The sequence below is a fragment of the Eleutherodactylus coqui genome, chromosome 4 (genome assembly GCF_035609145.1).
Source record: "Eleutherodactylus coqui strain aEleCoq1 chromosome 4, aEleCoq1.hap1, whole genome shotgun sequence".
Lineage (NCBI taxonomy): Eukaryota > Metazoa > Chordata > Amphibia > Anura > Eleutherodactylidae > Eleutherodactylus > Eleutherodactylus coqui.
Genome location: NC_089840.1, coordinates 208,593,188 through 208,610,360, shown reverse-complemented (window position 1 = coordinate 208,610,360; position 17,173 = coordinate 208,593,188). Strand labels below are relative to the sequence as shown.

Genomic DNA, 17,173 nt, shown 5'->3' with positions numbered 1-17,173 from the left:
GCAGAAAGAATCGATGACGATGAACCCTTCCCATCAGCCATTCAGAGCATGACAGTACCCAGAGGCATAACTTGAAGCTCCTGGGCCCCAATTCAAAACCTGTAACAGGGCCCCCAACTATAATGGTTTATTCATAGTACGGGGCCCCCTATATGGAGAAGAGAGGCCTTATGGGCCCCCTAAGGCTGCTGGGATTGGGTGCAACCGCATCCCTTATAGTCACGCCAATGTCAGCACCTCCATCTCCAGTAATTTGTTGCAACTTCAAGAAGCTGTCCTGTCTACTTAGGTCAATTTTCCTGCAGAATGATTTCAACCCCTAGTTGAATCAATAGATTGCTGCCATTCTGATGGTATCTCTAATACAGTGGGCATTCAGTGTACACGAGTAATGAAAACCATAGGCTTAGGTAGTGGTCTAATCGCAGGAGGTGAGGGGACATTCTCATATATTACTATATGAATGACCCTACTAGCTCTTTAATCCAAGGCAGCTAATGCTGTAAGTACCAACTGCAAATTTTAAGCCAATTTGCTTAAAGAACTTAGTTCTTACCGTATACCCACCGGACGTTCACAATGAGATAAAAACAACTGGCAAAGAGCATACTAAAATTTTTTATCAATATCATTAAGAAGATGTTCGTTATTGCTTAGTATGAGGAGTCATTCAGCATGTCTGGAAGCCGATTATGGAAGCAGTTTTACTAATCAGCCACGAGCACAAACAAGCAAAGAACAAAAAGTTGACAAAACGAAACATACATGACCGGATTTACAATATACAACAGAAGTGCCTCTTGTAGAACCAACAACAGGGATGCACCATCCATGGGGTAAGGTGATCCCCCAGGTGGGTAGAATTATGGTAGTTATATAGTTCATTTGGGAAGATTAAATTTTCAGTAAAAAGACTAAAATGACCCCGAATAACACAATGTAATATTTAATCGATGCCACGCTCAAAGCAATGCAGCTACATCACACAGTTCTGATCTAAGAGAAGAGATGGGGAGAGAATTACTTATGCTTCTAAATTGAGATTTCGTATTATGAAGTCAGAACGTGCTTTGGGAAATAATTTCCAGAGCGTTAATTGATTCCACTGAATCAGAAAATTAGCTTTTAATAAGATTCTCCTACAAGGACCAAGTGATTTAGAAAAATATGCGCTCCTTGGAGCCACTTTAAAGAACATATTAGTGAATTCTGAATTCCTAATTTATTATCAGAAATGCGCCAATTTAGCAGTGGCAGCGTTTTCTGGTAATAACTTTATATTCCTATATTTATGATAGAGAACTATGAGCAAACACCCGACTACTTCACTATAGTTTGTGTGTACAAGTCTATAGGCGTAATTCATGGGGTTTTACCTAATCAATAGAATTATTTTATTCAAAAATTGGGATTTGTGTAAACTGGATACAAAAGTAGGATTTTGGTAGAGTTTCCAACAGTATTTTATATATTTTTTTTATAAAAATCACCCTTTTTGAGATGGTCTGATATAGCTAATGGTATGAAGGTTCCTTTATAGTAGTTTGGGATAGTCTGCATAGGACTAGATGCTGATGAATTTCCATACATTGTATCACAAGGTATCGTGGTGGCAGGTGATCATTTCTACAATGTTGAACAATGTACGCCTAAACTGTTATACATATCTTCAATAACAGTATGTAGGAAAGGGGTTGAGCGGGATTAGAAAAATATGGTCCCTCTCTTCTAAAAACAGTGCCATGCCTATTTACAGGTGGTGTATGATATTGCTACAAAGCCCCAATCACTTTGATGGAGCTGAGTACAATACCAGATACAACGCATGGACAGATGTGCTGCTGTTTCTGAATGCAAACAGCCCCGTTTTTTTAACCTCTTTATGAATGGTCAAATACACATTTAGTATTAATTATATATTCAATATGTGCAGAGAAATTCAAAAGTTAGGGCCTGGAATATCTTCTGAACAAAAAGAAAGATACAAGTGGAAAACTTCATTGAATACTTACTTAGATGGGAACAAAAAACTTTTTGGCACTATGGTGATGCCCATCAACCAGCTTGGTGGCAGTCATTTGTATTCAGCCCAAAAAACTTCAACAGAAAGGGCAAGGGGGGATGAAATACATGCTGCAAGAGTAGAGTTTCATCATGAATTGATAGATGCAGTCTGTTTTTCAATACCTGCAACCATTTTTGAGTTATGGATGATATTTTCAGTATTAGTTGAATTATATGCTAGGTAAAACACTAATTGCATGGGTTTTCATGGAGCTAAAAGATGCAGTTAACAATCCAGGACAGAAATTAGATTTTCCTGATGGTGGGTAGCAGAAGTTCATGTGCGGTGGCCAAGCTTTCAATCAAGAGCAGCCAGGAAGACAGCCAGTGAGAGCACGAACTGCCAGGTTACGAATTCAGAAATTTAGGGAAACTCCTGGTGTCCAGGACAAACTGAATACTGGTCATCTGAGCAGCGTTTCCAATCCACAGGTGTTGACAGTTCTGCTAGCAATTTCACAAAAAGCCCACATAAAAGCACCAGGAGACTGGCAGTGGAGCATGTTGTGAGTCAACCAACTGCTGTAAGGATCCTCAAGACACCTAAGTGGCATCCATAGCTGCAACAGAGGTTGTCTGAAGATGACCCTGACAGGCTCTTGTAATTCTGTCAGAGGGAATTATAAATGTATGAACAACTTTTGAATCATCAAATCTCAATTCTATTTTGGATTGTTAACAGCAAATTCTGGTATCTGAAAGGAAATGTGATCAGTGTTTTCCATATCACATAATTTAACATAAACTTTATTAATACTAAACATGGCATCATCCATAACTCAGAAATGGTTACAGGTATTGAAAAAATGACTTCTATCAATTTCTGATGAAATTTTACACTTAAATCATGTAACTCATGGCCCCTTTCCCATTGAAGTTTCTTGAGCTGAATCCAAGATGGCTGCCAAAAAAATGGCTGACAGGCATTACCGTAATGCCAAGAAATTTTCCCCTCCCACCCACTTATCTAAGTGTTCTACAAAGTTTCCAACTTGTATCTCTTTTTGTTCAGAAGATATTCCAGGCGGCCCTGATGTTTGAATCACCCTATATAATGAATTATGGGTAGGACGCTGAGCCAACAGGCTAGTAGTCAAAAAACCATTGGGTTGGAGTTGTCTGGTTCTACATGAGAGTGCACCTTCACAGATATGGAGAGCCAGGTTCATGCCAGCCAAATGTTACAGTTCTCTGGGTCAATACATGCACAGACATATTACTGTGGAAGTCTACGATCCGAGTAGGTATAGAAGAGTATAGTACATTGTAAGATGCAATAACGTCATAGTATTTCATACATTCCACAGGCCAGGTTGCAGATGGGATTAGTGTTGTTATGACATAAGCCGTTCTTCATTCCATATGTCGCAGATAAAAGTTTTGCGCTATAGGCAAATTGACAGTAGAAAGAACTTTCATACCATTTTATGGGAAGCTTTATAACACTTGTCCATTCTCTCTAAATCTGCATCTAACTCAGACTCGTACTGATAGAGGTCTTTCTCTAGCTCAGTCTAGTTAAAGAAGAACAAGACAATAACAGACATTACACATTGAAGTAGATCTCCAGAGGTCATTGTAGGACACACATTCAAGCGCTATATGGCACAACAGGACACATATGTTTGCACGTCTAGGAACGGTCTACAACAAATGAAAAACAGTTGATGCAAATTACAGCAGGTTTTACATTAAGACTTTAATAATTAAAGAACACTTTGCAAACTTCGTTATCCGTTTCAGATTTAGCAGTTTTACACTTGTTTTCTTCCTTCGTCGCTCGATATTACCATGACAACATGGAGCTAAATGCTTTAAATGGACCCACTTAGCAGGAAGATGCTAAGCAATTTAAAGGGAACCTGTCACTTGCTGAGATTCCCTTTAGATTGTTCTATCATGGATAATGATATGTCATACAATTGTTCCCAAAACGTGCCGCAGCTAAATGCCAATATGGGTACCCAAAGAAATGCTACAAGTAAAGGTAATGTGACCCCTCTTGCCTTAGAGTTCTCATGGGGGGGGGGGGGGGGGGGAGGCGAAGAAGCAGAATATGTAACAAGCCATTTTCTAGCACCCCAAAATCTATAGAACACCAAGTTGACCTCTCGTTATATTCTCTCTCTATATACACAGTATGCAAGAAGTACTGCAGAACATTTCATATTTTTCATATCAATTGCTGATCTGACCTTGGAAATAAATTCAGCTTGTAAATTAACCATGAATGTTGCAATTATCTGTATCAATATATATTCAGCTTCCTCATATATGCTCTCACAGAACTGCCAAGGATGTATGCCGCCCTTGAGTAGATATATTCTAGTTACAGGCACAGTAAATTAAAGAATTCACAAAAGAACATGCTGTATTATGTATTAAAACATACGTGTTTTACATGATAATTTATAAAAGCCATTTTCACCCTAATCTGTCCCAAACACTAACTTGTAGATGATATAGTGGATTGACCGCCCTGAAAAGGATGACCCCATACAAGAATTCAACCTCACCCTGCCTCACCCTAGTTAAAAGACAGGGAGGGTGGAGGGGAAGTTAAGCAATGTCAAGGTCAGGAAAAAAAAAGGAGCTGATCCAACTAATGGATATAAATTTCTTTTTAAATAAGGTGAGGCAGGATGAAGTAGGGTTAGTGTCCTGTGTGGAGTCGTTCTTTTCATGGTGGTTACTCAGCTACTGTATTTCGTCTACAGGTTAGTGTTTGGGATGGATTAGGGTGCAAATAGGTTTTTATATGATAATTAATAGAAACTATGTTTTAATACATCATACAGCTAAATAAGATAAATAAGATTCTGCAGTCAGCAGCTCACCATCTAGCCAGCCCAGTGTTTTACAATACTGATACGCATGGAAGTCATTAGTTAAGTTACAGCTGGTGTACCACCATGTATCAAGTTATTTTTAGCTTCATATGAATAATTAATGAAGATTGGGGTAATTATTTTTCCATCATAATTATGCTTCAATTTTTTTCACTAGTAGCAATTAATATAAAAAAAAAGCAAAAAACACCACGTGTTATCTGGCTAGCTGTAATACACAGCACATTATAGGGATATCACAATTTGGGTGTAATCATAAAAACTGATCCAGCTCTGTATCCCAATACTAGTGTCCTATATTGAAATAGCAATAGCCTAATTGAATAGGAAGGCATGGATGTGCTACACAACGGTATGGCGCTCGGGCACCTGTAAGGGTGCATTCACACGGATAAGGATGATATTGGTCAGAGAAACTTGTAAAATTGAAATTCTAGATGCAAGTATGATGATTTTGCCCTACCAATCTACATAAAGTGGTCAGGAATGGTTTAAGGAACATGACAAAAGAATTGCAGGTTAGTCTCCACATTCTGCAGATCTAAATCTGAAGCAAAATCTGTGAGATGTGCTGGAGGAAACCATGGAGGCCACAGCTTGCAGAATTTAAAGGAGTTTTTCTAGGCAGCAACAGTTGTGAGTGCTGGGCTACACCACATTGGAGTAGAAGCTACTGCTCCGACCCCTGTCTAGTGGCTGGAGCTTGTAATTGCAAGCGCAGCTCTCATTGAAATGAATGGAAAATGCACCTGCAATTACTAGGACCTGTCACTACACAGGGGTCGGAGCAGTGGCATCCGCTCTGACCACAGTGTAGCCCGGAAACCAAACAGGCGGCGCTACCTGAAAGCCCCGTTTAAAGAATTCACAGCTTACATAGTGGTGCTAGATACCACAATACACATGCTGAGTTCTTGTGGAGTCCATGCCTCGCCGCTCAGAGTTATTTTGGTGTCACAAGGGAGACCTACACGATATTACACAGCTTCTCTTGGAATGTATCGCCTATTGTTTTCAATGGGACCTTGAAAGAAATTGCATGGCACTCCATGTGCATGTGAGTGCAAAGCAATTGTTCCAATTGAAGTCAATAGGAAACGGTGGCCACGTTTTCATGCACCGCAATGCAAATTTTAAGCAAAAACGTATCACCTGGCCGAGAAAACTGGAACTTGGCAGGAGCAATATAGGATCAAGTTTCTCAGCTCGATATTCCATACGCCCGTATGAATGTAACCTTACTGTGAATGAAATCTAGAAACTAGAGATGAGTGAGTACGCTCGTTTAAGGCTGATGCTCGAGCGAGCATCCGTCCTCTCGAGTAACTGATTAGTCGTCCGAGCAAATGCGGGGGGAGTTTGAGAGAGATCTCTGTCTCTTCCCCACGCTCCCCCCCGCCGCCCCCCCCTTCCCGCATTTGCTCGAGATTACCGATGCTCGCTCGAGCATCAGCCTTAAACGAGCGCGCTCACTCATCTTTACTAGAAACCAATTATTAGCTGGCGTGGCGTTAATTGGCTGTTATAAGTATTTACTCCACTTTCATCAGTTTTCATTCACCTTTTCTACCATACTCCTTGGTTTTTCCTTAACGTCACCCCAGCTGTATTTAACTGTACCCCCATTTTTCCATTTAGTGGGCTACTGTGGTGATACTTTATCTGCAGACAAAGAACACCAAATGACAGCAACCACTAATCTCTGGGTAATTGTAAAGAGAATTAGCAACTACCCGTTAGATACGACAAGCATACAAGAAGGTTTCTTTTATTTGTTCCAACTTTAATGTCTGGTATAATTTATTATAGCCCTGCATAAACTACACAACTTTGCATACAACACATGTTCTATGTTCACCAGCAGTCACAATCTGTTTGCACTCAGCAAGTTCCAGGAATGTTCCATGTTCTTCACACTTTGTCATCTTTCTCCCAAATCTGCAGAATTCCCTAACAAAGGAACAAATAGCAAAGAGGCTTCCAAATGCTGCCAGCTGATGTGACATTCGGAACTGGGTAGCCAGCTACTGGCGACCCTCCGAATGCTGCTGATAACCTCACTGACATACTGCTATTCAGTTTTTCATTCCCTCTGTTAAAATATGTTCTTGCTTTTTGTTAAAAACATAACAAAACACCCACATACAGACAGATTTTAACTCCTTAGTGACGGCCCATATGCCTTTTTAGGCCTTAGTCAGACGGGCGTTTTTTTGCGCGATTTGCGCATGCGCATGCGTCCGGCGATTTTTTAAAACCATTGCTTTGCAATGGTATCGGACACATGAGCGCTTTTTATGTGCTCGTCCGATAAATTATAGAACAGAAATCGCAGATTGCACCTATCTGCGATCTGCGATTCCTGTTCTCTTCTCTATATGCGCTCAATGGGGCCGGCGGCAGCAGCGCCGACCCCATTGAGAACATATAGAAGACAAATCATTCTTCTCTGCCACAGCTGTAACAGCTGTGGCAGAGAAGAACGATGTTTGCCCATTGAATTCAATGGAGCCGGCAATACAGCCGGCTCCATTGAAAGCAATGGGCTGCCGGACAGCGCTGAATTCATGAATGGGTGTGAGTGAGACCTGCCTCTGATTGGCTCAGGCTGAGCCAATCAGGGGGCAGGTCTGACTCACACCCCCTTCACACCCACTGCAGGCTGGCCGCGCTGAACTCCGGCTGCCGGGACAAGGTGAGTATATATATATTTTTTATTTTAACACATTTCTGGATGAATTGCAGGGAAGGGCTTATATATTTAAGCCCTTCCCGACAATTCATCCCACACTCGCCTGCAGCGCATTGCTTTCAATGGAGCCGGCTGTATTGCCGGCTCCATTGAATGCAATGCGCTGGACAGCTCCGGCCCGTTTCTAATGAAACGCGGCTAGGAGCAGATTTTCGGGCGATTTTCGGACACCGGTCACGCGATTTGCGGATGAGCATCAGTCATGCGATACGCAAATCGCGCGAAAAAACGCCCGTGTGACTAAGGCCTTACAGTGGTCACTAATGGACTTTAAACCCCCAAAAAACTTTTTTTTTTTTAAAAGGCGGTGGCTTGGCTGACTACTGACAACCAGGCTTCTGCTCTAACTGATCGAAAGGGAGAAACCTCAGATTCTTGCAGTTTAACCCCTTATATGTCACAGTAGTAGTGTAAAAGTAGTAAAAAATAAATCCATATAAGCCTAGTACCACAGTAATTGTGCTGATCCAAGTAAGAAAATGATCATGTTATTTTTACTGAATGGTGAAAACAAAACCCTAAAACAATGGCGGAATTTCTGGAGGTTTGTTTTCCATCTCCTCCCCAAAAATGTAATTAAAGTTATTCAACATATTACATGTACCCTAGAGTGGTGCCATTAAAGAAATACAACTTGTCCCAAAAAAACAAGCCCTCATACGGCCATGTCAACGAGTTATGGCTCTTGCAATGCAACTATGAAAATCGCTTGGTCCTTAAGGCACAAAATAGCCCGGTCGCTAAGGGGTTAAAATGCTAATATGTACCTTAAAAAATACAAAATCAAAAGAATGAGCTTCTATTGTAATTTGTCTGTAGTAGTCTGTGTGCATTAAACCTGTATGGAGTCACATGGAGTAGTTGTGGTTCTATAGTATAATAACGTCACTCTTTGTGCTCCTTAGTGCCTCCATATAACACTGTGTTATGAATACACCCCCATAATACGGCATCTAATGGGACCTTCTGCAATGCAGTTTTCTGTTGCATTTATATACTACACTATGTGTCCAGATAGTTGTGTGTGTTACGTATTATTACTCTGTACAACTCGTAGTATGCACAAAGCCAATAGTAACCTTTAAGGTTGTGATATAGAATGATAAAGAATAGAAAGCATGCTGTTGAGATCATTCAGAATGATGAAGCAAATTTACCAAGTTCAAACATGCTTACTAAAAGTGAATCCATATGCTACTGAGTAATTGGTAAAGACCGCACAGCAAGTTAAGCAACTTGGCTAAACTCTGTTGGTTTCACATCCGAGTTGGAACCTCCAGTTGGAGGTTCTGTCGCAGATTTGGCACAAAATGCTGGAAGAAAAAGCCCTGCATGCAGCGCTTTTTCTTCCGGCTAAAAGCGAAGACGCTGAGCGGAAACCGAAGTGACCCCAGTGTAGTCAATACGGTCCAATCGGTGCAGTTTAGTTCCATCCTAAGATGGAGCTGTTTGGCCAAGGGACTCCCCTTTCCTACTCCTCGAATGAAGCAGGAAAGTGAACCCCCTGACGTAGATGTGAAATCACCCTAACTATTAACAGAGAGCAGTGATGTGTGGGAGCTCAGATGGCAATTACATAATTAAAGGAGTTGTCTTGTCTATGTTTGAGCTACCCCAAGTTATCAGTAGTTGATCATTGGTGGTCTACCACCAGGAATTCTCGCCAATTAGCTATTCACCGGGTACTGGATCAATGTTCAGAGCCAGAAGCAGACTGCTCTGTATACTCTGCAGCAACCCAGGTTAGTATTGCAGTTACTGTTGAATTCAAAGGAAATATTGTCTGCAATACCAATCTGAGCCAATGCAGGGTGTGCAGAGCTGACTCTGTACATTGATACAACAACCTGGTGAACAGCTGATTGGCAGGGGTCGCAGGTTGGTAGACCCCTGCAATAAACTATTGATTACCTTTTTTAAGAATAGGTTATCAATAGTTCAAAAGTGAACAACCTTTTTTAGGTTGTTTGGTCACATGTCTGACAACTTAGTTAAGACAAACTGCTGTCTGTCTCCAAGGGCAACCAGCTGAAATTTTTTATGAAGCAATGCATAAAGTTATGTGAATATGAAAGAACTCAAAACTGATGCTCAAGAGTAGCTAGGAATTTACAAAGTTACTCAACTTTTTATGTAGCATTCAACTGTGAAACATTAAGACTGTTAATAGCGACAACAAGAATAATATATAATATAAAATACCCATAGCAAACTGGTCTTTAAGCTATGCATGCATGGATTTCAATACCTAGATGTACCTTTAATCTCATTTAGTAGACATTGGCCAAACAATTCAGCTAAGGCTTACTGTGTTTGTGAGTTGCAGCCGAAAGGCTTGGACACAACTCACATTAAACAGCACATGGACACCTGTCTTTGTGTTGTCTAATTTACATGAACAGAGCATGTAGATAAGCATTAGCATGTCCTATTTCTTGTCCATGATACGGACAGGAATAGGACATATGATTAGATTTTCACACAGACCATTGGCCTGCATGAAAACATGGCAATCGGCATAGCCCAACAGGCTATAATAGGGCTGTGTGCTTCCCGTGCATTAACCCGGACAGCACTAAGCCCCAAATATACTAGTGTGCTGGAGGCCTAACAGTTATCTTCCTCAGCTTTATGGAGTGATGGAGATAAGCAACTGCCTAACGCCATTTATTTCTGTAGGATCAAACGTGTTTCTGATTTTTCTGTCCTGTTGGGGGGAATGTTTAAACAGATGTTATCTTCAGACAAACTTCTATAAGGGCTTTTTTGTGATCTATGTTTTATGATCACAAATAACCATAGTTGCACTCAATCCAACCCCCCAAAAAATACGGGACAGAAAAGAGCTCATGTAAATGGGTCCTACTGTGAGTCCAATTTGCTTTAACATAAAGTTAGTATTAACAAGAAGGTCAGACTGAAAAATGGTTAAATAAAAAGTTTGCGTAAAAAAGCATACAAAGACACCAAGCCAATACAAGTAAAGTACCATAATAGAAAGTAGCTTAACAAGCTGCAAAATAGGCTAACCACACATACAATACACACAAACTGTCAGAAACTGCACCAGACCCGGTCAGACAAAATGAAGAAAGCATCTTTACCTTCCTATCCTCTACTTTAAGGATAGAGCAATCCCCCGGAGTATAATCCCAAATCTTTTTTGGAGGCTGATGAAAAGCAGAGGAGGAAATAAGGAAATGAAAAGAGAAAGAGATACAAGATATCACAAGGAGTATGGCTTTGAAAAGTAACACATACGTTGAGGCATCTGCGCGAAGAGGAAAGTATAAAAGAAGGAAACAAGCGGAAGCATGTCCCATACTGAAGGGAGGGTGGGGGAGCTAAAAAGCCATGCAGGCAGTTCTAATATCTTAGAAATTAGGTTAGTTTGGAGAGGTTTGCAATTCAATCCTTGAGGAAGTGCCCTAACATGCTAGGACAAGACCCTGCCTGAACACAGGTGACTTCACAAGGTCTGTGGATTTTCACCTGTAGTCAAGAAAGAGAGTTCTAGCTAATAAGTTGGGTCACCTGGTGAACATGAAGCATTCACCTCCATTGGGCAATAGGGCGAAAGCTTTCAGAATCTTGGTATCCATAGGAAAGGGCAGACATTGCTCAGAGTTAATGTGCTTGAAGGCCAAAAGTACCTACCACATTTACAAATGGCTGAAATTCCATGATGGCAATGTAGGACAATGAGACAGAGATTCAACCACAAAGTTCATGAAATGTGTACCGTTGTTACAAAGAAGCCGTTTAGTACATTTATAACTATCCTTTATATGATGTAGAACAGTAGCTAATGTGCTTGTATGGCTGCCATTCAGGCGGATGCAACTTACAATTTAAAGTTAATTTGCAAACGTATTCATTCAATATGAACAAAGACAAGTAGTACTGATGGGCTACATTGTTACTATTGTTCCATCAAGATTGTTGTAGCCAATCAAAGCTTTACACCACTCAAAATTTGCCCATTCAAGTGTGAGTGCAGTTTGCTGACAGATCTAACGTCAACCATGTTAAACTTGTCAAAGAGTTGAGGTCCAAAGAAATGAGCTGCAGGGATTATTTGGCAAAGCTCTCACTATAGAGAACTGGTCGAGAGTTTATTTCCCTCACTAGCCAATATTTTCAAAAGCATCTTACCCAGCCAGCCGGAATCCTAAAGTATACCAATGAGCAGCAAAAACTCTAAAATAGTGTTGTTTGTGGTTTGGCTGATAACCATAGCCAAGTTTCAAGGCTCCTTAATCTGTTGGACATTGCAAGGTCTACCAATGAGTTGGACTGGAGTGAGAGTTTTGTCCCTTCTGGAGGAGAACCAAAGTATTTTCTCCCTGACTAAAGCTAGCCATACACATTAGACATAAGTTGGTTGATGCTTGAACAAAAGTTAATTTGAACATCCATGGGTCTCTGAAGAGTTGATATGAAACAATACAGTCTGGTATTTTCATATAAGGTGACAAATCACATAAGCAAATGGTGATTCGAAGACAAGAACTCCGTAAAGGTGTCAGTTTATGACGGCACATATGGTGAAGTAATGGTTAATTCATTACACAAATGTAAAAGTGGTCTGGGCATCTTTCTTGCATTCAAAAATGATCTGTTGATGATCGCTCTAGAACAGGGGTCCCCAACCACCGGGCCGCGGACCGGGCCGGGCCGTTGGGTGTTTAGCGCCGGTCCGCGGCACCGCCGGGAACTTTTGCTCTAAACACAAGGCCCGCGGGCCAAATCCGGCCCGCTGCCTTGTGCTATGTGGCCCGCAGTGTGCTGACGCCGCTGACCACCGAAGCGATTACCAGCGGGGGCGCCGCAGCTCCCCGCTGGTAATCGCGCTGATCACAGTGCACACTGACGTCTGTGCAGCCAGGATTCTCCTCCCCGAGTCCCCTGCTCATTAGTTCCGCAGGAGAGGACTCGGGGAGGAAGCGTTCCGGGCTGCACACGTCAGGGCAAGCAGAGAGAGAGCGACAGCAGGGAGGAGGTAAGTATATGGGTTGGGGGGCTGCCTATTACTGGGGGGGCTGCATATTACAGGGGAAGGGGCTACCTATTACTGGGGGGTGGGGGCTACTTATTACAGGGGAAGGGGCTGCCTATTACGTGGGGCTGCCTATTACTGGGGGGGACCTGCTTATTACTGGGGGGGGGGCTACTTATTACAGGGGAAGGGGCTGCTTATTACTGGGGGGCTGCCGGTTATTACTGGGGGGGCTACTTATTACAGGGGAAGGGCCTGCCTATTACAGGGGAAGGGGCTGCTTATTACTGGGGGGCTGCCTATTACTGGGGTGGCTGGTTATTACTGGGGGGGGGGCTACTTATTACAGGGGAGGGGGCTGCCTATTACAGGGGAAGGGGCTGCTTATTACTGGGGGGCTACCTATTACTGGGGTGGCTGGTTATTACTGGGGGGGTACTTATTACAGGGAAGGGGGCTGCCTATTACAGGGGAGGGGGCTGCCTATTACAGGGGAGGGGGCTGCCTATTACAGGGGAGGGGGCTGCCTATCACAGGGGATGGGGCTGCCTATCACAGGGGAGGGGGCTGCCTATCACAGGGGAGGGGGCTGCCTATTACAGGGGAGGGGGCTGCCTATTACAGGGGAAGGGGCTGCCTATTACAGGGGAAGGGGCTGCCTATTACAGGGGAAGGGGCTGCCTATTACTGGGGTGGCTGGTTATTACTGGGGGGGCTACTTATTACAGGGGAGGGGGCTGCCTATTACAGGGGAAGGGGCTGCTTATTACTGGGGGGCTGCCTATTACTGGGGTGGCTGGTTATTACTGGGGGGGGGGGCTACTTATTACAGGGGAGGGGGCTGCCTATTACAGGGGAAGGGGCTGCTTATTACTGGGGGGCTGCCTATTACTGGGGGGGCTGGTTATTACTGGGGGGGCTACTTATTACAGGGGAAGGGCCTGCCTATTACAGGGGAAGGGGCTGCTTATTACTGGGGGGCTGCCTATTACTGGGGTGGCTGGTTATTACTGGGGGGGGGGGCTACTTATTACAGGGGAGGGGGCTGCCTATTACAGGGGAAGGGGCTGCTTATTACTGGGGGGCTGCCTATTACTGGGGTGGCTGGTTATTACTGGGGGGGTACTTATTACAGGGAAGAGGGCTGCCTATTACAGGGGAGGGGGCTGCCTATTACACGGGAAGGGGCTGCCTATTACAGGGGAAGGGGCTGCCTATTACAGGGGAAGGGGCTGCCTATTACTGGGTGGCTGCCTAATACTGGGGTGGCTGGTTATTACTGGGGGGGCTGGTTATTACAGGGGAGGGGGCTGCCTATTACAGGGGAAGGGGCTGCTTATTACTGGGGGGCTGCCTATTACTGGGGTGGCTGGTTATTACTGGGGGGGGGGCTACTTATTACAGGGGAGGGGGCTGCCTATTACTGGGAGGGCTGTCTATTACTGGGGGGGCTGGTTATTACTGGGGGGGGGCTACTTATTACAGGGGAAGGGGCTGCCTATTACTGGGGGGGACCTGCTTATTACTGGGGGGGGGGGGGCTACTTATTACAGGGGAAGGGGTTGCTTATTACTGGGGGGGCTGCCTATTACTGGGGGGGGGGGCTGGTTATTACTGGGGGGTGGGGGCTACTTATTACAGCGGAAGGGGCTGCTTATTACAGGGGGGGACCTGCTTATTACTGGGAGGGGACCTGCTTATTGCTGGGGGAGGGGCTACTTATTACAGGGGAAGGGGTTGCTTATTACTGGGGGGGCTGCCTATTACTGGGGGGGTGGGGGCTACTTATTACAGCGGAAGGGGCTGCTTATTACAGGGAGAGGGGCTGCTTATTACAGGGGAAGGGGCTGCCTATTACTGGGGGGAGGGACCTGCCTATTACGGGGGGGGGGGGGGGGAGACCTGCTTATTACTGGTGGGGGCTACTTATTACTAGGGGGGGCTACTTATTATTGGAGGAGGGGGCTACTTATTACTGAGAGGTGGGGGCTGTCTATTACTGAGGGGTGGGGGAGATAAATTATATGCTGCTCTATGTGTGTGCTGGGGGGGATAGATTATATACTGCCCTACAGTGTGTACTGCCATGACATTCTAAATGTCATAATTAAATAAGAATGCACTAAACTCCAACTCCCTTCATAACCCCGCCCCATATAACCAAAGCCCCGCCCATGTCCCGCCCCACCCTGCCGGGCCTTGTAAAAATGGTCTTGCTTGAAGCTGGTCCCTGGTGCCAAAAAGGTTGGGGACCACTGCTCTAGAAGATATTCAAAAATGTAGCAAAATTTGCACAATTATCAAGATGTCTTACTAATTTTTGTTGTAGTGTTCACAACAAAAACTTGACATAAAAATGCAAGTTTTAAGGATTTTAATTACGTTTCCCACAACCAGCACTTTTTTGAAGCTTTGGCCGAAATGGGAAACTTTGTAACAATAGTATTAGTCCACCAGAACACTAGAGGATCCTTCGGTTAGCCCTGGCTCTCACAACATAAGGGTACAACATACTCCAACAACAAACCTGCCATGTATAAATGTACCCTAATAGAACCAAAGGTTCTACCAATGTAGAGTTGATTTTGCAGCTAATCATGTATCAATAAGGTCTATTTTCTGTGGGCTTATTCACAAAAAACGTATTAAACCTTACTGAGGATCTGTCCTGCAAATGAAATAACAGCAAAGTTTATGATGAAATTATGCATATGGTCCATTTGGATGGGAGGTGGCCCCTTCATATTCCTTGGGTTGTCAGAGAGAAAACAGGTCCGCCCTGATGAAATGTTATAGTTGTAATGATAACACCTATAGGCGGAGAATGATAGGTTAGTGGCTCCAAACTAAATGGAATCGATAGTAAAGTAATACAGTAAATATAATGGGTGGACTACAATACCCAGAGAGTTGATCTAAATTGGGATTATTTAGTTTAGAAAACTTTCATCAATTGCATCAATTTTTCCTTCTGTCTGTTTTTCTGAGCGTCCAAATTGCGAAAATTGGACACTCAGAAAAACAGACAGAAGGAAAATTGATGTGTTTGAACTATGGTGCTGGAGGAGAATGCTACGGATATCTTGGACTGCCATGACAACTAACAAGGTAGTGTTAGATCATCAAACGGTGGCCCTGTTTTTTTTGGCCACGTGAAAACCGTACTGATGCTTGGCAAGGTCAGTGGGAAGAGAAGATCAGGATGACAAAGAACAAGATGGCTAGATACACTTAAAGGGGTTGTCCCGAGGCAGCAAGTGGGTCTATACACTTCTGTATGGCCATAATAATGCACTTTGTAATGTACATTGTGCATTAATTATGAGCCATACAGAAGTTATAAAAAGTTTTATACTTACCTGCTCCGTTGCTGGCGTCCTCGTCTCCATGGAGCCGACTAATTTTCGCCCTCCGATGGCCAAATTAGCCGCGCTTGCGCAGTCCGGGTCTTCTTCTTTTCTGAATGGGGCTCCGTGTAGCTCCGTGTAGCTCCGCCCCGTCACGTGCCGATTCCAGCCAATCAGGAGGCTGGAATCGGCAATGGACCGCACAGAAGCCCTGCGGTCCATGGAGACAGAGGATCCCGGCGGCCATCTTCAGCAGGTGAGTATGAAGACGCCGGACCGCCGGGATTCAGGTAAGCGCTGTGCGGGTTGTTTTTTTAACCCCTGCAGCGGGGTTGTCTCGCGCCGAACGGGGGGGGGGGTTTAAAAAAAAAAAAACCCCGTTTCGGCGCGGGACAACCCCTTTAAGGTGACCACGAACATGTCATTTGCGGAATTGAAAGAAGCTGCGAAAGACAGAAATGCGTGGAGAACATTGATCCATGGAATGACCGAGGGTCAGATGTGACTGAACAGATAATCATCATCATCAGTTTAGAAAAAAAGACGGCTGAGGGGCGATTTAATAACCATGTATAATATATTACAGGGCGATACAGAAAGCTCTCCCATCATCTACTTATATCCAGGACTGTGACTGTAACAAGGGGGCGCCCTCTACTCCTAGAGGAAAGAAGGTTTCTACACTGATATAGAAGGGGGTTCTTTACTGTAAGAGCAGTGAGACTATGGAACTGTCTGCTTGAGGACATGGTGATGGTGAAATAGTACAAGAGGGGCCTGGACGCCTTTTTTGAGCATTACAATACTACATGTTATAGTCACTAGATGACTTCAGAAGGAAAATTGATCCAGAACTTTATTGCATTTGCTAGGTTTGGGGTCGCGTAGGAATTTTGTTCTTGAGATGGGAAAAGTTTGTTTCTACCTCATGTTTTTTTTTGCCTTCCTCTCCATCAAAATTACAGGGGTATAGGCTGAACTAGATGGATGCATTTTTTTTCCAGTCTCACACACTATGTTACTTTTTGTCAACCAAATATGTGGCTTTCCATATGTGAATAATTAATGTTTTGGAACTAGAGATGAGTGGATTTTTTGTCTATAGTCCAGACAGATGATCACATTTTTATCAAATGAGCAAACAAACACATTTATAATTAAT

The 17,173-nt window shown here is 43.5% G+C and overlaps 1 protein-coding gene across 1 annotated transcript in view; it reads right to left on the bottom strand.

Moving 5' to 3' along the window:
* LOC136625979 (sorbin and SH3 domain-containing protein 1-like) overlaps nt 1-17,173 on the bottom strand; it is a 227,220-nt gene that overhangs the window by 58,094 nt on the left and 151,953 nt on the right. Inside the window, exons 20-21 of the mRNA XM_066600632.1 lie at nt 10,770-10,835; nt 3,486-3,578 (exon numbers count right to left, since the gene is read on the bottom strand). Of these exons, the coding sequence (XP_066456729.1) occupies nt 3,486-3,578; nt 10,770-10,835 (159 nt within the window). The remainder of the gene's footprint in view (nt 1-3,485; nt 3,579-10,769; nt 10,836-17,173) is intronic.